The 20123-nt window shown below is 39.2% G+C and overlaps 1 gene segment (V, D, J or C); it reads right to left on the bottom strand.

Annotated features, from left to right (window-relative positions):
- The window catches only part of LOC118551588 (T-cell receptor gamma chain C region C10.5-like), a 30301-nt gene extending 11458 nt beyond the window's left edge, over positions 1-18843 (bottom strand). The window contains 4 exon segments of the C gene segment in view: positions 3035-3085; positions 18314-18365; positions 18466-18635; positions 18745-18843. Coding sequence covers positions 3035-3085; positions 18314-18365; positions 18466-18635; positions 18745-18787 — 316 coding nt within the window.
- Positions 18844-20123: the final 1280 nt, after the last annotated feature.

Raw genomic sequence — 20123 nt, 5'->3', positions numbered from 1 at the left:
ACAAGACCTTGTATGCTAGAAACATCCCTATGAGACAGTCTCCCTCATTCAGGCAAAATTTCATCTTTAAGGCTAATGAAGAATGAACAAATTTACCAGACTGAATTTAGGCGAAAAATAACCCCTACCTTATGACATTCTTGAATAAGTTGCATAGTTAAATATTTTGATACTTGATATTAATCATCCTCTGACCAAATGAAAGTTTAGCAACTTTTTGTTCATTCTTTTCCATTATTTTTGGAATCAAATAAATAGGATATAGAAACTTCTTTACAAAACTTTCAACACAGAAATCTCAAATGGACCTAACATCTACACTACTTAGGGACCCGCAGTTGCTTTAGCTACTTAGCTAAAGGACTAGGGCAGAGTCACCAACCTCTCCAAAGATCCTGCTGCTACATGTGACCAAACTGTGTCCAAATCCTGGAATTCTGAGCCAGCGCCAGCACCTAGACTGCAGCCCCTGCATTACCAGCCTCCCTCCCCTCCCTTATACTGAAGAATGTAATTTACCTGTAACCCTGAGCTTTGTGCCAAGACCAAACACTTTGATTCTGCTCCAGCCATACTAATCCCACCTGAAAAGCTTTTACAGAAATCTCTCTTTGTGCGTCTTTTAAAATTGTGCCCATATTTTTTCAATATTTATATAGATTTATAAAAATGGGCCTTGTTAACATTAAACAAAGATAAAGTTCAAGCAAAATCACATTAGATACGATCATAGCCAAGAATGGATTAACTGACCCCTCTCTGCCTGGACAGCTTGGGTCTGTCTTTCCCATCTCACTCACAGGAGTTGGGGAGTATGGTTTTACTTTTCCATTTTCTTGACCCTTAGATATCTCTTCTTTTAAAGGGTTTTCCTGTGTGATATCACTTCTTTTACTAGAGATAATTTACAGCTATTATTTCTTTTGTTTTCAAAGAGGAACAAAAAAGTATTTACTAAATCAATGTTCGGTACTTTTACAGGTATTTGTTTTTCTTTCTATGTATTGAGGGGTGGGTATCTAGTTTGATTGTAAAGTAAGTTCTTTCCTGAATCCAATCCCCACTAATCAGCGACGAGATGAGTTGTTACAGAGTCTGAAATCTTAATGCTGATCTTGTAACATATTTATTACAGAAAGATTGCCTCTCTGAACCTGAAATTACCCTAACAGGTTCCAGGGTATTGAGTTACAATCCTGAGCTGCCCATCAGAGGATCCTGCTTGGTTTGCTCTCCCTGCAGCTGTCCCAGCCGGAGTGCAAAGGCAGCTCTGAGTTCTGCAGCTGAGTCCTGCATGTAGTACAACTGCTCCCATTCTTCTGCCAGCTTCCATATTTCCAGCAAATTTGATGCCAATACAGAAAAGAGTTGAATTCAATGGTGTCAAAGGACTTGTCATTTAATAGAAATTCCCCAAGAATCACATTTTGAAAATTTAATAAGTGCATATTCAGCATGACTTAATTGATGTCTCGGGGGAAGAGAGGCAATTTTAGTGCCATGATTAGAAGCAGAAGCATTGTTTTCCACGTGAGGAGTCATACAAATTATGAGCTATTACTAGCTAAGCATTCAACTAAAGAGTCTATTTAAAAGGTCAGGCTACAAAAGACTATATATTCGGAATATAAAAATATGGCTTAATGTTTCTAGTATCACATAATGGTCTAGACCATGCTTTTTGGAATGGACAAGTCTCTACTGGATCCCACTCTTCACCATAGTAACTAGCCATGTGACTTTATGCAAATAACTGAATTTCTCCAAGCCTCAGTATCCTCATCTGTGAATTTGGAATAAGAGGATATACTCTATAGGGCTGTTGAGGAATGAGATAAAGCACTAGACTAGTCAGCATGGTACCTGACCCACAATAAATCTTAGCTAATATCATGATTTTCCTTAGTGGGATGGTTTCAGGCCATTTTATCAAATTCTTCCATCAAACAAAATATATGGATTTTATAAGCAATAGGTATTTCATAAGTTAAGACAACAAACGAGCTCATGAATCCAAGACGTTCCGGGTCTCTCGCAGCCACAAGCTGAAAAACACAGGACCCAATGAAACCACAGTCTAGAATAGTTGTCCTCTAGACTAGAAGCTTTTTAGTGTTGAGACTGTGTCTTTTTCACCCTTTGATCTCTAGCATCCAGCAGAATAACTGTCTTCAGGAAATGTTTGCTGAGACAATAAATGAACAAACGAAAGTGTAAAACCACACAAACTCTTTTCATGGACGCTGGAGCTGAAGTGGTTTACTGAGTTCACAAATTTCATTAAACTGGACCATATTTAGGTAATACCCCAAGACTAGCAATAACACAAATTTTGACCGGTCTCAGCCTCCTCTCTGAGAAGTTAGAGTAATAAGGGGATTATTGATGTTCTATCATCATTTACTGTAAGAGTTAATTTTTTTTACACTGCTGTTAAAGATGAGATCAAAAGCAATCACATATTTTGCAGGTTATTAGAGAAAGGAGCACTATTCATTAAGAAAGGAACACTATTAATACTAGAGGTACTTAATCAAAGCATTTCTCACTTAAAAGACCAATTAGAAGAAAAGCATTTTGGATCCCAGGATCCTGGGATCGAGCCCCGCATCAGACTCCCTGCTCAGTGGAGAGCCTGCTTCTCTCTCTCTGATTGCTGCTCCCCCTGCTTGTGTGCTCACTCTCTCTCTCTGTGTCAAGTAAATAAATAAAATCTTTTAAAAAAAAGAAAAGAAAAGAAAAGCATTTTGAACCAATAACTCACACCAATGGTTTGTAGGCACAGTCCTAAAAATAATTTTAATTTCAAGCCTGAGTCTATTTTTGTGTGTGTATATATTCTGAAGGTAGAATTTTAATCTGCTTACACACAGGGAAGTAAATAAATCATTTGCAAAGTAATTTTCTTTCCATATATAATAATCAGTAGCTGCAAAATTACTGTCCATATGCTGAGGTGATCCTACATTGTTTTTTCTAAAAACCATCTATCAGTATTCCATTCACAGTGTCAAAACAGAACAGAGTTACTTACCTGGGGGAGTTACTATGAGCTTAGTTCCTTGTGCAAATATCTTGATCCAGCCTGAGTAACCACATTGGTTAGAGCTTCTGCAAAAAATGTCAGCCTTCTGAGCTTCATGGCAGGACCAGCAGGTAGAAACCTTGTACTGGCAATTTGATCTTCTTCATTCCCTTGGAAGTCCTTGAATATAAGCTTCATGGCATCTGATATCTTATGTTTTCCTCAGATTAAGAGACAGCAATATCTGTTTTCCAAGGAGGCAGTTAATCACAGAAACAATAGAAAGCAGAAACAATAAGAGCAAAAGAAAAGAGAGAGAGAGGGAGTAATCGGTCAACCAACTACTTACCTAAATTACCAGGAAAATTACCATCAATTAAGAGGTTTTGATTTCCAGGTATTCAATTGCGTGAAACTGCTCAGAAATCACATCAAAGGAAAAGCCTTTCTGTTCTCACAAACACCAGACCTGCTCCATTAGCAATTTGGGATTGTATTTCTAAAGGAGGAAACTCTTCAGTAACCCAAAATGCAAATATGTCAATAAAAATATACTTGAGAAATGTGAACAATGTTCTCCATTTTTAATCAGCTACTTTTACAACTTGGCAAAATGATTTTTTACTACATAATGCAAAATGAGAAATATTATTTGTGTAATGACATATTATTCCTGGAATGAAGGAATAAATTTGTAGAAGTCTATCTTCCATCATATAATAGATTCCTATCTAAACCAAAATTTTAAAACAAAACCCAGTTCTCTGATATGTTGAAAGAAAAAGCCTCTTGGAAGCTATTCTGTGATCTTCAGAATGCACGTGTAGCTCTACCTCTGTGGTTAACTAGTTTTGGACAAGGAATTTGCCATCCCTCGGCCCCCACATCCCATTTGCTGTGTGGGCATTGGGCTATGTATGTCCAAAGAGCCCTTCCTGTTCCAACAGCTTATGAACCTGTGATTAAGAGCAGGAAAGGGTCTGATATGGTTGCTCAAGTGAGAAAGGAGTTGAGGGTTAGTAATGAAGAAGGATTTCTCACAGGTCCCTTCTGACTTTGTGACATTGTGAGATCCCAACAGCACAATAGCAGGGGGCTTAATCAGACTTGAGGACATTATTGATTATGAGGTAAAAGACTCTGTTGTCTTTCTTATCTGTGTCCAAGCCAAAATTGGGCTCGTTTTACAGGTAATATTGGTTGAGCCATATAGGATTCATTTCAGGGGCTCCCCTTCTTTTGGTTGGTACCATGCATGATAGTCTTCTCCGGGGAAACCCCAGACAGCTTGCAACCTTATGTGCACTGTTCTCTCATGTCTTTGGTTAAAGGAGACTTGATCCTGAGAGATTCTCATTTCGCTATCTACATTTGTCAAACAAAGGAGAAAATCAGAGAAACTTGACAAAGTTGACAGTGGACATAAAAACATGGAAAGATAAGATTGGAATATAGTCAACCTACAAATCCAAGCTGAAGACATGTATATCCATGGAGTTGGCGTTGCCAATGACTAGTCAGAATTCTCTCCAAGAGGGCGCATGCATCAGGACTGGGGATGCAGTGGCAGCCCTGTTCTTCAGAGGCAAGGAGAGGGGAGGAAGGTTTGCTTTAGAACCAATGAAAGATATTAATATGGTCTGTCTCAGTGTTATTTTATTATGTTCCTGGTATAAAGAACTATCAGGTCCCAGAAGACCTCACCAAAACACCTATGTTATAATAATTCATTGTTATCTTCCCCTTGGGAACAACACTCTTGCATTGTCCTTTAGGTTTTGCTTCAAACACACTATCTTTGAGCCCTTTTTCACTCTGAATGAGAATGTGGGGAGCTCTATGCCCATCATGAGAATTGGAAGAAAAGTTTAATTCTGTATAATAACAAATGAGACAATAATCCCACAACTATGCAGAAGTATATATATTTTATAGATCAGTAGTTTGTAGGAAGTTCACAAAGTTTGGTGAATATTAAAAATTACTGTAGTTATTGCTTTAGAGGTTATTATATTTCTACACTCTACTGTGAATGAAGAAAAATCTTGGAGCAAAAATATCCTTTGGTTTATTATCCTCGATTCTTTTCCAATTCACAATTCTTAGCTTTTCAAAATAAAGCAAACTTTACTGTTGTTTGGAGGACAATGTATGGTGTGACTTTCGAAGAGTCTCTGAGTTCCTGTGTTAGCTGAGATGGCTCAGGGAAGCAGTTCAGTTGTAACGGGAAAGGACACTGTGATGTGTTGATCCTGTGCTAGACCTGTCCTGTATCGAGCCTCCTTCAGTCCCCAGCAACCCTATGAGAAAGATGTAGTATCTTCCCTGGATTGTGCTGTGAGTTAAGTGGCTGAGTAGGAATTTGAAATCCAGATCTCGATCCTTCCTTCCTTCCTTCCTTCTTCCTTCCTCCCTCCCTCACTCCCTTCCTCACTCCCCCCTCCCTCCCTCCCACTTTTCCTCCTATTTTCTTTCTTTCTTTCTTTCTTTCTTTCTTTCTTTCTTTCTTTCTTTCTTTCTTTCTTTCTTTCTTTCTTTCTTTCTTTCTTTCTTTCTTTCTTTCTTTCTTTCTTTCTTTCTTTCTTTCTTTCTTTCTTTCTTTCTTCTTTCTTCCTTCCTTTCTTTCTTCCTTCCTTCCTTTTCTTTCTTTCTTTTTATTTATTTATTTATTTTATTTTAAAGATTTTTATTTATTTATTTGACAGAGAGAGACACAGCGAAAGAGGGAACACAAGCAGGGGGAGAGGGAGAGGGAGAAGCAGACTCCCCGCTGAGCAGGGAGTCTGATGCGGGGCTCGATCCCAGGACCCTGGGATCATGACCTGAGCTGAAGGGAGACGCTTAACGACTGAGCCACCCAGGCGCCCCTGATATGAGGAATTCTTAATCTCTGGAAACAAACTGAGGGTTGCTGGAGTGGGGGGTGGGGTGGGAGGGATGGGGTGACTGGGTGATAGACACTGGGGAGGGTAAGTGCTATGGTGAGCGCTGTGAATTGTGCAAGACTGTTGAATCACAGATCTGTACCTCTGAAACAAATAATGCAATATATGTTAAGAAAAAAAAAAAGAAGATAGCAGGAGGGGAAGAATGAAGGGGGGTAAATCGGAGGGGGTGACAAACCATGAGAGACGATGGACTCTGAAAAACAAACAGGGTTCTAGAAGGGAGGGGCGTGGGAGGATGGGTTAGCCTGGTGATGGGTATTAAAGAGGGCACGTTCTCCATGGAGCACTGGGTGTTATGCACAAACAATGAATCATGGAACACCACATCAAAAACTAATGATGTAATGTATGGTGATTAACATAACAATAAAAAAGAAAAAAAAGTAACTGACTTTAAACAAAACAAGAATTCCTCATATCAGTGAGGTCATATGATACATGTCTTTCTCTGATTGACTTATTTCGCTCAGCATAATACCCTCCAGTTCCATCCACGTCGTTGCAAATGGCAAGATCTCATTCCTTTTGATGGATGCATAATATTCCATTGTATATATATACCACTTCTTCTTTATCCATTCATCTGTCGATGGACATCTTGGCTCATTCCATAGTTTGGCTATTGTGGACATTGCTGCTGTAAACTTCAGGGTGCACGTACCCCTTCGGACCCCTACATTTGTATCTTTGGGGTAAATACCCAGTAGTGCAATTGCTGGGTCATATGGTAGCTCTATTTTCAACTTTTTGAGGAACCTCCATACTGTTTTCCAGAGTGGCTGCACCAGCTTGCATTCCCACCAACAGTGTAGGAGGGTTCCCTTTCTCCGCATCCCCGCCAACATCTGTCATTTCCTGACTTGTCAATTTGCGCCATTCTGACTGGTGTGAGGTGCTATCTCATTGAGGTTTTCATTTGGATTTCCCTGATGCCTAGAAATGTTGAGCACTTTTTCATGTGTCTGTTGGCCATTTGGATGTCTTCTTTGGAAAAATGTCTGTTCATGTCCTCTGCCCATTTCTTGATTGGATTCTTTGTTCTTTGGGTGTTGAGTTTGATAAGTTCTTTATAGATTTTGGATACTAGCCCTTTATCTGATATGTCATTTGCAAATATCTTCTCCCATTCTTTCGGTTGTCTTTTGGTTTTGTGGACTGTTTCTTTTGCTGTGCAAAAGCTTTTTATCCTGATGAAGTCCAAATAGTTCAATTTTGCCCTTGCTTCCCTTGCCTTTGGCGATGTTTCTAGGAAGAAGTTGCTGCGGCTGAGGTCGAAGAGGTTGCTGCCTGTGTTCTCCTTTAGGATTTTGATGGACTCCTGTCTCACATTGAGGTCTTTCAACCATTTTGAGTCTATTTTTGTGTGTGGTGTAAGGAAATGGTCCAGTTTCATTCTTCTGCATGTGGCTGTCCAATTTTCCCAACACCATTTGTTGAAGAGACTGTCTTTTTTCCATTGGACATTCTTTCCTGCTTTGTCAAAGATTAGTTGACCATAGAGTTGAGGGTCCATTTCTGGGCTCTCTATTCTGTTCCATTGATCTATGTGTCTGTTTTTGTGCCAGTACCATACTGTCTTGATGATGACAGCTTTGTAATAGAGCTGGAAGTCTGGAATTGTGATGCCACCAGCTTTGCTTTTCTTTTTCAATGTTCCTCTGGCTATTCGGGGTCTTTTCTGGTTCCATACAAATTTTAGGATTATTTGCTCCATTTCTTTGAAAAAAGTGGATGGTATTTTGATGGGGATTGCATTGAATGTGGAGATTGCTCTAGGTCGCATTGACATCTTCACAATATTTGTTCTTCCAATCTATAAGCATGGAACATTTTTCCATTTCTTTGTGTCTTCCTCAATTTCTTTCATGAGTATTTTATAGTTTTCTGAGTACAGATTCTTTGCTTCTTTGGTTAGATTTATTCCTAGGTATCTTATGGTTTTGGGTGCAATTGGAAATGGGATCGACTCCTTAATTTCTCTTTCTTCTGTCTTGTTGTTGGTGTATAGGAATGCCACTGACTTCTGTGCATTGATTTTATATCCTGCCACTTTACTGAATTCCTGTGTGAGTTCTAGCAGTTTTGGGGTGGAGTCTTTTGGGATTTTCCACATAAAGTATTATATCATCTGCAAAGAGTGAGAGTTTGACTTCTTCTTTGCTGATTTGGATGCCTTTGATTTCTTTTTGTTGTCTGATTGCTGTGGCTAGGACTTCTAATACTCTGTTGAATAGCAGTGGACATCCCTGCCATGTTCCTGAACTTAAGGGGAATGCTCTCAGTTTTTCCCCATTGAGAATGATATTCACTGTGGGTTTTTCATAGATGGCTTTTATGATATTGAGGTATGTACCCTCTATCCGTATACTCTGAAGAGTTTTGATCAAGAAAGGATGCTGTACTTTGTCAAATGCTTTTTCTGCATCTATTGAGAGGATCATATGATTCTTGTTCTTTCTTTTATTAATGTATTGTTTCAAATTGATTGATTTGCAGATGTTGAACCAACTTTGCAGCCCAGGGATAAATCCCACTTGGTCGTGGTGAATAATCCTTTTAATGTACTGTTGGATCCTATTGGCTAGTATTTTGGTGAGAGTTTTTGCATCCATGTTCATCAAGGATATTGGTCTGTAATTCTCCTTTTTGATGGGGTCCTTGTCTGGTTTGGGGATCAAGGTAATGGTGGCCTCATAAAACAAGTTTAGAAGTTTTCCTTCCATTTCTAATTTTAGGAAGAGTTCCGGAAGAATAGGTATTAATTCTTCTTTAAATGTTTGGTAGAATTCCCCTGGGAAGCCATCTAGCCCTGGGCCCCTGTTTGTTGGGAGATTTTTGATGACTGCTTCAATTTCCTTAGTGGTTATAGGTCTGTTCAGGTTTTCTATTTCTTCCTGGTTCAGTTTTGGTAGTTGATACATCTCTAGGAATGCATCTATTTCTTCCAGGTTATCTAATTTGCTGGCATAGAGTTGCTCATAATATGTTCTTATAATTGTTTGTATTTCTTTGGTGTTGGTTGTGATCTCTCCTCTTTCATTCATGATTTTGTTGATTTGGGTCCTTTCTCTTTTCTTTTTGATAAGTCTGGCCAGGGGTTTATCAATCTTGTGAATTCTTTCAAAGAACCATCTCCTAGTTTCGTTGATCTGTTCTACTGTTCTTTTGGTTTCTATTTCATTGATTTCTGCTCTGATCTTTATTATTTCTCTTCTCCTGCTGTGTTTAGGCTTTATTTGCTGTTCTTTCTCCAGCTCCTTTAGGTGTAGGGTTAGGTTGTGTACTTGAGACCTTTCTTGTTTCTTGAGAAAGGCTTGTATTGCTATATACTTTCCTCTTAGGACTTTCCTCTTAGGATTTTGAATAGTTGTGTTTTCATTTTCATTGGTTTCCATGAATTTTTTTAATTCTTCTTTAATTTCCTGGTTGACCCATTCATTCTTCAGTAGGATGCTCTTTAGCCTCCATGTATTTGAGTTCATTCCGACTTTCCTCTTGTGATTGAGTTCTAGTTTCAAAGCATTGTGGTCTGAAAATATGCAGTGAATGATTCCAATCTTTTGGTACCGGTTGAGACCTGATTTATGACCTAGGATGTGATCTATTCTGGAGAATGTTCCATGGGCACTAGAGAAGAATGTGTATTCCGTTGCTTTGGGATGGAATGTTCTGAATATGTCTGTGAAGTCCATTTGGTCCAGTGTGTCATTTAAAGTCTTTATTTCCTTGTTGATCTTTTGCTTAGACGATCTGTCCATTTCAGTGAGGGGGTTGTTAAAGTCCCCCACTATTATTGTATTGTTGTCGATATGTTTCTTTGCTTTTGTTATTAATTGCCTTATATAATTGGCTGCTCCCATGTTAGGGGCATAGATATTTACAATTGTTAGATCTTCTTGTTGGATAGACCCTTTAAGTGGGATATAGTGTCCTTCTTCATCTCTTATTACAGTCTTTGGTTTAAAATCTAATTTGTCTGATATAAGGATTGCCACCCCAGCTTTCTTTTGGTGTCCATTAGCATGGTAAATTGTTTTCCACCCCCTCACTTTCAATCTGGGGGTGTCTTTGGTTCTAAAATGAGTCTCTTGCAGACAGCATATCGATGGGTCTTGTTTTTTAATCCAATCTGATAGCCTGTGTCTTTTGATTGGGGTATTTAGCCCATTTACATTCAGGGTAACTATTGAAAGATAGGAATTTAGTGCCATTGTATTACCTGTAAAGTGACTGTTATTGTATATTGTTTGTGTTCCTTTCTGGTCTATGTTGCTTTTAGGCTCTCTCTTTGCTTAGAGGACCCCTTTCAAGATTTCTTGTAGGGCTGGTTTCGTGTTTGCAAATTCCTTTAGTTTTTGTTTGTCCTGGAAGCTTTTTATCTCTCCAATTTTCAATGACAGCCTAGCTGGATATAGTATTCTTGGCTGCATGTTTTTCTCATTTAGTGCTCTGAATATATCATGCCAGTCCTTTCTGGCCTGCCAGGTCTCTGTGGATAAGTCTGTTGCCAATCTAATGTTTCTACCATTGTAGGTTACATATCTCTTCTCCTGAGCTGCTTTCAGGATTTTCTCTTTGTCTCTGAGACTCGTAAGTTTTACTATTAGATGTCGGGGTATTGACCTATTTTTATTGATTTTGAGAGGGGTTCTCTGTGCTTCCTGGATTTTGATGCCTGTTTCCTTCCCCAAATTAGGGAAGTTCTCTGCTTTAATTTCCTCCATTATACCTTCTGCCCCTCTCTCTCTTTCTTCTTCTTCTGGGATCCCAATTATTCTAATGTTGTTTCGTCTTATGGTATCGTTTATCTCTCGAATTCTGCCCTTGTGATCCAGTAGTTGTTTATCTCTCTTTTTCTCAGCTTCTTTATTTTCCATCATTTGGTCTTCTATCTCACTGATTCTTTCTTCTGCCTCATTTATCCTAGCAGTTAGCGCCCCCATATTTGAGTGCACCTCATTAATAGCCTTTTTGATTTCTACTTGGTTAGATTTTAGTTCTTTTACTTCTCCAGAAAGGGTTTCTCTAATGACTTCCATGCTTTTTTCAAGGCCAGCTAGTATCTTTAAAGTGATGATTCTGAACTCTAGATCTGACATCGTACTAATGTCCGTATTGAGTAGGTCCTTGGCAGTCGGTACTACCTCTTGTTCTTTTTGTTGAGGTGATTTTTTCCATCTTGTCATTTTGTGCAGAGGAGAATAGAGTAATGAGAGAACAAAATGCTAGCAGGGTAACAACGTCCCCAGAAAATATACTCCAAGCAAATCAGAGAAGACCTGAAGCAGTGGGAAAAGAAAGGGAAAGAGAGAAAAAGGAAAAAGAAAGAAAAAAAGAAAAAAGATAAAGATAAAGATAAAAACAAACAAAAACAGAACAAAACAAAACAAAACCAGAATGTGATGAAATATGATCAGGCTGGTTTATAGATCAGTGCCACACACTAGATTTTGGGTGTATTTTGGTCTGTTAAAAGAAAGTGCCTCCCAAAATTTTAAAGAAAGAAAAACTTATATATGTACAAAAATAGGGGTTGATGTGATGAAGGGATGGAATATGACTGTAACAATGGAAATTATAAAAAATTTTATAAAAGGAATTGATAAGTTGTTTGAAAAAAGAAAGAAGAGGATTAAAAAAAAAAAGAAAAAAGGGAGAGAATGTGATCAGGCAGGGGAGTAGAAAAAAACCATACACTAGAGATTTAGAGTATATTTTGATCTGTTAGAAGAAACTATCTCAAAATTTTAAAGAGAGAACAACTTATATATATATGCCAAAAATACGGGTAACTACTATGAAGGGATAGAATATGACTCTAAAAATGAAAAATAAAAATGTTTTTTTAAAAAAGGGATTGATAAGATGTTGGTTGAAAAAGGGAAAAAGAAAAATTCAAAAAAAAAGAAAAAAAGAAAAAAGAAAAAAAGACAGTTAAAAAAAATAATTTACTTTGAAAGACTAAAGAATCATGGGAAAAAAGCCATGAATTCTATGTGCAGTATTCCCCTAGCGCTGGAGTTCTGCCATTCTCACTGATCGGTAAACTTGGTCTTGGCTGGCTGTTCTCGCTGATCTTCTGGGGGAGGGGCCTGTTGCCGTGGTTCCCAAATGTCTTTGCCAGAGGCAGAATTGCCCCGCCCTTGCCGGTCCGGGCTAAGTAATCTGCTCGGGTTTGCTCTCAGGAGCTTTTGTTCCCTGCAAACTTTCCGTACAGCTTTGGAGGCGGAGAGTGAAAATGGCGGCCTCCTAGTCTCCGCCCCGGCGGAGCCGAGAACTCGGGGTCCCGCTCCTCAGTGCGCCCCCAGAGAAAAGCCGTCAGTCACTCCCGTCTCCCCGGTCTCCGGCCGCACTCCGCGCTCACCCGGCCTGTGACCGCGCCTTTCTATCTGGCACCCGACCCCGGGTGGAGTCTCCAAACCCAGCAGATCCCCGCGGTGCGCTCCCGCACCTCTCCTCCCGGGGGAAGAAGGTGAGTCTCCCCGGATCTGCCGCTTGTTGGGTCCCTGCTGGAGGAGCAGTGGCCCGACTGTGCCAGGGATCATGGTTTAGGGCAACCCCGAGCTGAGAGCCCGCGCCTGGGCTCCGTCTCTGCAGCCGGCTTCCCCGCTCCGATCCCTGGGAGCTCTGCCGCACTCAGGCACCCCCGGTCTTTCTGTGACCCCGAGGGTCCTGAGACCACACTGTCCCGCGAGGGTTCCACCCCCCACTTCGCCACCAGAGTGACGTCCCTCAGCGTAGCAGACTTCTTAAAAGTTCCGATTTTGTGCTCCGCGGCTCTATCACTTGCCAGAAGCGGCCGACGGAGGCCCCTCCCCCGCCGTCTATCCTCCCGAATATCGCCTCGGATTCACTTCTCCGCACGTCCTACCTTCCAGAAAGTGGTCACTTTTCTGTTCAGAGAGTTGTTGCTATTCTTTTCTTCGATCTCCTGTTGAGTCTGTAGGTGTTCAGAATGGTTTGATCCCTATCCAGCTGAATTCCTGAGAGGAGAGGAAATCCAGGTCTCCTACTCCTCCGCCATCTTGCTCCGCCCCCTGGACAAAACTCTTAAAAGGTGATGGGAAATACCTTATATATGGTCCCTCAGGGTTCACACTCTTCCACTAGTCTATACTCAGCTCTCAATATTTCATTAGAAATTTCCACTTTAATCTTGTGACCAGGTGAATGTGTTTGACATCTATCCAAGGTGAGCAAATGCTCACTTCCTATGTCCCCCTGCAAGTGCCTGTCTCCGGTTTTTGTTTAAGTAAAGTACCCTGCAACCTCAGTTCTCCAATGGATGCAAAGAATTACATTTCAGTTCCTCCTGCTTTTTTGGATGTTACTGTAAGATGAGAGCAGTGTTATTTCCAGCTCTCAACACCTCTGAACATATGTGGGTCCTTTTTCCTAATTTTTGTTTCTTTGTTTGTTTTTCTTCATTTTTTAAAAAGATTTTATTTATTTATTTGAGAGAGAGAGAGAGAACAAGCTTGGGGGGGGGGAAGAGAGGGAGAGGCAGAGGAACAAGCAGACTCCCCACTGAGCAGGGATCCTGAGTCAAGACTCAATCCCAGGTCCTGAGATTATGACCTGAGCCGAAGGCAGACACTGAACCAATTGAGCCACCCAGGTGCCCCTGTTTGTTTTTCTTTAAGGTAAATTGTTATTTATCTTAATTTTCTGCTATCAAAAGAAGAAGACAAGTAAATTTTAGTTGAGTTCTGCCCAAATTCCCATTATATCTCTTTATAATTTTTTAACTGGGTTTCATTTATTAATATTGAGGCTTGAGACTTCTCTCTTTATGGCAGATCTCACCTCAGTCTTTTCTCTGATATGTATTTGGACAATATTTTCTTTTAATCTGTGGCTTTTTGATTTTATTTGACTTGATTTATATGATTCACTTTTTATTTTTCTTCCATTTTCAGTCCTGAGAAGAATAGAAATGTTAATTTTGAGGAAGTGCAAATCAACAAACATTTCTTTTATGATTCTTACTTTTTGTGTCTTATATGAGAAATCTTTGGCTAACCCAAGATCACAGATATTTTTGTGACATATTTTCACAACATCTAGAAGTGTTATTGTTTTAGTGTTTACATTTTGTCTTAGAATCTGTTTTTAGTTAATTTGTGTATGTGCTGCTTGGTATGGATTGTGGTGTATTATTTTTTACATAGATGAAGAGTTGTTTCATAACCAGTTGTAGAAAAGTCCATTATTTGTCCATTGGACTTCCATGGCATCTTATTAGGAATTAGTTAACCACATATGTGTTGCCCTATTTCTGGATTCTGTTCCTCTTACCTATGTATCTATGCTTTCACCAATACCCCACTGTCTTGACCACTGTAGCTTCATAGTAAGTGCTTAAATTCTTTTCAAGACTATTTTGCAATGCTATGTTCTTAGTCTTCCCACACAAATTTTGCAACCGGTTTATGGATTTGTATGAAAGTTCTCTCAGGATTTTGGTTGGGATTACATTGAATGTATTTATCAGTATTGAGTCTTCCAATCTATGAACATGGTATATCTCTAGATTTATTTATTTTTTCTTTGACTTGTGTCAATAAAGTTTTACTGATTTTAGCATACTAAAATCCTTCCCATTTTTGGTTAAATTTCACCTCTACATATTATAGAGTTTTTTTGATATTGTTAGTGTGGCTATTATAAATGATAGTATTTTTTACATTTCACCTTCCAATTGTGAATTGCCAGTATATAAATTACCATCGACTTTAAATCTCACTTTATATTTAGCAATGTATACTCCTCCACTAGGTACATGTGCCATCATTTATTCAACTAAACTTACTATATTTGGATATTTATGTCATTTCCAACATTTTGTAGTTACCCAGTGAATACTTTTGTGCATATATATGTTCATAGTGTTGATACTGTGCCTTCAGAGTAAATTCCTAAAAGTGTTTCTGCTAGGTTGAAAGGTAAATACATATGAACTGTTGTTAGATATTTCCAAATTCCCCCATGAAAGGGTTGTATTTTGCATCCTTACCAACAAGGTGTAAGAGTGCCTCCCACAGCTTCCCCAAAAGAGTGTATTACTTTTATTCAGTCTCATGAATGAGAAATGGTATGTCAATGTAGTTTTAATTGATATTTATCTTATTAAAAGTGAAGGTGAGCATCTATTTATCTATTTAAGATCTATGTTTTTATTTCTCTTCATGAATTGGCTTTTCATGTCTTTTGCCATTTTCCTATAGGATGCTTTAAATGATTTACTTCCATTTTTAAAAAGTATTTTTATTTTAAGGATAGTTGATCATTATGTGCTATACAACTTGCAAGTATTTCCTCATGGATTGTCATTTGCCTTTTGTTTTAACTTATGCTGCTTTTTGCCATGCAAGCTTTGTTTTTATTTTCATGGAGTAAAATTTATCAAAATATTTTCTTCTTGTATCTTGAATTTTAGTTATAGTTACAAACTCATTCCCTTACTCTTTTTTGCACAGAAGGGGCTGCCAACATTTTTCTGTACAGAGTCAGATAACAAATATTGTACATAGGCTGTTTGGCCCTAAGGTCTCTGTTGTGATTTGTCACCTCCACCACTGTAGCTCAAAAGCCTTCAGAGACAGTAAGGAAATGCATAGGCATGGCTGTGTTCCTGGAATGTCAGTAGCAGGTGTTCTATTAGAAATGTCTGAGAGGAAAAGTTTTCTATTTTCCCTTATTCTATTATTTAAAATTAAAAAGTAAAGAAAATAATAAGTTATGGCTTTGGTTTTATATTTTGTTCTATTATGGTCAAATATGCCATAATAACCCATAAGCAATGTAATGCCTCAATATAGTGAGCATTAGACATGCTCCAAGCACGTGTAGGAACTTTATATGTATTCTTTAAGTTACTGCTCTCAGCAGTTCCTCCAGGTAAATATATTTATATTTTCCATTTCCAAATGAGGAAAATGAATCAAAGATATGGTAAGCGATTTATCCAGAGTAAGACAGTTAATATGGGGAGAGTGGATATGTAACAAAGGGTCATTGAGGAAACCCTGAGAAATAGGGAAACATAAAATAAAATAAATGTCACTCCATAGTATATCATTCTAGGGAAGTGATTGACAGATAGCTTCTGTAGAGGGTGAAATGATCAATATTTTAGGGTTTGTGGGTCTCTGTTGCAAATATTCAGTTCTGCCATTTTAAAGCAAGGGCAGCTTTCTACAATTTATAAGCATATGGTCAAGGCTGTGTTTCAATAAAACCTTATTTGCAAAACTGGGGGTTGCTGGGCTTGGACATAGTTTGTGGACCTCCTATTCCATGGTACCCAGTATTGCCATAGTGGTTAATTACAGATTTTCAGTTTTTCATTTTTCTGGAGGTATAAGTAGTAATACTACTGGATGGAAAATATAAATATATAACCATTTGAAGTGTCATATATACAGTTTTAATTTTTTTATACAGTTATATTTTAAATTGTTATGTAAACAATCTGTTATTAAATGTAAAAACCCAAAAATATTGATGGCAGGAGCACTGAAAATTGACTCTACCTTTGCCCTCTATCTTGATTAAGTCCTCTCTTGGGGCTCCATGCTCTGGGCCCCTTTGGAGGTTAATATGCACACCTTAGTAAGGCCCGCCAATGTCCAATCAGGGGAGACTTGGTTTGGACTTCAGTAAAGTTGTAAATTTTACTTATAATTCTTCAAAAAACATGTTTTTAACAGCTACATAGTATTCTGTCACTTCAAAGCCTCATAGATAAGGTGCCCTTTTCCCTACTGCTCATCACTGTAGTGTTTCAAGGTTGTTGTGTGTTGAAAGGTCAGGGTGGCTCCATCTCTTGAGATCCATCTCCAGGTAGCCACATTAATCAAATTCTGCACTGTTCTTTTGAGTATCAAATGAAGTAATCCGTATTTAGCACAGATAGTGTGAGAAGCTTAATCCCTCTTTTCATTCACTTCTTTCTGGAAAGGGTTCATGTTCTCTGACTCTATATTCCATTCAGGGGTCTTCTTGCCTTTGTTTCTGTAGACTTGTTAGGGGACAGGTGAGGCCCTTTTGAGACCAGACCCTCAGGTTCCTCCTGCTGATGTCTCACCACAGTCAGGAATCACGATGGACAGGGTGTGGGACACCAGACCCTGAGTTTGCCCTTGGGAAGGTTCTGACACTGCTGTCACAGGAATTCATTCTGCTTCCATAGCATCTCTGCACTATATAGCACCACCTGATTCTTAGAATGAGAAACTGGAAATGAAAGTGCTGTCATGATCTCAGGAACTAGAGGTAAATGGCAGGCATGGCAATTATGTGGTCAGATATCCCTGTTACCAAAGGTACCCAATTTTTGTGAAGTAAAGGTTTTTACTCAAGGTTTGAGAGTGGACTCTAAGGAGGTGAGAGAGGAGCTTTTGTAGTTTCACACACTACACTATGTATTTCCTTATTTCTTGAAAACTCATGACCATCCAGTTACTAATCACAGAATTCAATTCTCAATAATTACTTTTTGTTTTATTGATTTGTGAGGGACATTGCCTTTCTTTTCTTTAGAGATATAGGGAGCATGTATTATCTTTCTTTTTAACCATCTGATACTTATTCAGGATCTTTAGTTTTCTTTGCAGAACCCTGGAGAGCAAAGTCAGAGGCATATCCACCATGATGGAAGCACCTGATATGTTCAGGGGCCTGATCCAATAGAGCAGTCTTGGTTTTGTCCCAATATTGATCCCTGAATGTGGAGTGAGGTGCTGTTTCTACCTCTGGGATACAGGATTTATACGGCAGTCTCTCCTGTGTCCCCAAATAGCTGATTGTTTACTTCAGGAATTAATGGTCAGATTCCTTCAGAATGGCCTCAGACACTAATAAAAGACATATAATATTTACTTTTGAGAGATCATTGCACTTCTGAAGAATTGTAATGTCCATGAATAAAATCAGAAAATAGTAATAACAAGAAATATTTATATAAAATGTAGACCTCTTCCTTTCTTCATTCTGAACCATTCAAGTACTAAAAATCCCTTTCTCTGCAGTGAATTAACAGACAAATGGATTTTTCTCTGAGCCATCCATCCTGTATTTTCAGAGTTCCCAGACAACTGAATTTCGTGGGAAATAGCATCAAAATGCTTATATTTGTACCATCATTGCTGATATCATTCAGGATTCACTGAGTGAGCAGAATCTACAATGTCTTCCTGCAGAGTTCAGGAAATACTGCAGAGCAAGAGACAGGCTGGGCACCCAGCTGTGCAGCCCCTGTGGTTGCCCATATTGAGAAGGATGTGGATGGGTCAGACCTGAAGATGGTTCTTGTGCAGCTTCTCTTGGTAACGCTGACACTGTGGATCTACTCCAGCAGGCACAGTAGTACATGGCCTCGTCTTCTTGCTCTAAGAAATTTACATTCAAGGTTGCAGTGGACGTATGAGTATTTTTACTTGCTTCAAGTTTGTTTTTCTTCCCACCTAAAGAAACTTGAGCAGAGCTTGCCTGGATATATGTTAGATGTTCTATCTCCTGATGTGGTTTCTGCCGGTACCAGTGTATTACTTCATCATTAAAGTTCTGAGTGAACACCTTGCATGATATGTGGGCACTCTTATCTCTTGCTCTGGAAATTGATATTTCAGGTTGCTCCAATTTCACCTGCCCAAGGCCAACTGCAAGCAAAGAAGAGAAATTCCCATGAACACATGATATGGGAAAAGGCAACAATAAAGAATTTCTTGAGTCTCTCCTGTAGACTGAAGTGACTGGGGGACAACTCACAGGCCCAGAGGCAGGAGAAGATGACTGCTTTCAAGAGTGGCATCCCGTTGGCCTGGCTGGCTCCCCAGTGACAAGGTAAGAAGTGAGGTGCCTGGTAGCAGGACTTGTCATGTCAGTGGCTGGAGGGCGGGGCTGGTTTGGTTTTCTCAGAAGAAGCGGTGACTTAGGTAGTTCCCTGGGGTTGTTCATGATCAGCCACAGGTCTGAGCAGTTTGGGGCTTCCTGTGCCCAGTGAGTGCTGGGCAGATGGGGTGAGAGGGCTCCCAATCTGGAAATCTGGAAAGAAATTCCTGGTATGAATGTGTCCTTCTGGGGTAGGACAGGATGATTCCCACACCCATCAGCCATTTCCCCCTGGGATCCCATACTGCAGAAACATTGCTCAGAAACATGAGGACAGGCCTGCAGCATTCAGCCCCTATGTCTGTCTGTGTCTGATTTGCTGTTGATCTGGGACTGGGATGCAAAACCTGACTTTAACTCTTCTGTAACTCAGCACAGAAGAACAACAGACAGTGAACTATCTCATCGATATTATTGAATATACCTTGTGCACAAGCATTTTTAAAGTTAACTGAGATATCACCAGGCAGATTAGGACTCAGAGAAATCAACTTTCATTTATATTCTGGGTGTCTCCAAGAAGGGACTAGGCTGCAATTGCTGGAGATACATGGGTCAGAGCTGTCTCTGGAAACCAGCTTCTACTCTTCCGGGGCTTACAACTGTCTCAGGATCATGACGTCACATGCAGGATCATTTTCAAAGTAATGTTATGTGTAATAAGTAATGAAAAACTTTACAATTAATATACATCCAATGTTCGTTGTGGACTTGCAATGTGTCAGGCAGTATTCTAAATGTTTCTTGCATTATTTTATTTAATACTCTCTGCAACCTTATGAGAGAGCTGTTATGATTAATCTCCATTTCACAAATGAAGACAGTGGCAAAGAGAAATGACTCATGCCAAGACACAGACCCGGTACATAACAGAGTACATATTAGAAACATACTTCCTTAAAGACAATCTGAGAGAAATGAAATATAAAAATGACAGCACAAGGCACCCATCATCTACTTTTACTTTGATTTTTCTGTACATATTTATAATTTTTTAAACATTTATTCATATATTTATTTGAAAGAGAGAGGGGAAGAGAATGGATGGGGGAGGGGCATATGGACAGGGAGAGAGAGAATCCCAAGCATACTCCATGCTGAGCTCAGAGCTAGAGGCTGGGCTCAAGCCCAGGACCCTGATATCAAGATCTGAGCCAAAACCAAGAGTTCAATGCTTAACTGACTAAGCCACCTAGGTGCACCACTACATATTTATAGATATAAATAGGAATGCTTGCAATTTTATATGCAAATAT

This window comes from Halichoerus grypus, chromosome 12 (genome assembly GCF_964656455.1).
Source record: "Halichoerus grypus chromosome 12, mHalGry1.hap1.1, whole genome shotgun sequence".
In the NCBI taxonomy this organism is placed as follows: Eukaryota; Metazoa; Chordata; class Mammalia; order Carnivora; family Phocidae; genus Halichoerus; species Halichoerus grypus.
The sequence above is the reverse complement of the archived record's forward strand: the minus strand, read 5'-3'. Positions and strand labels throughout refer to the sequence as shown.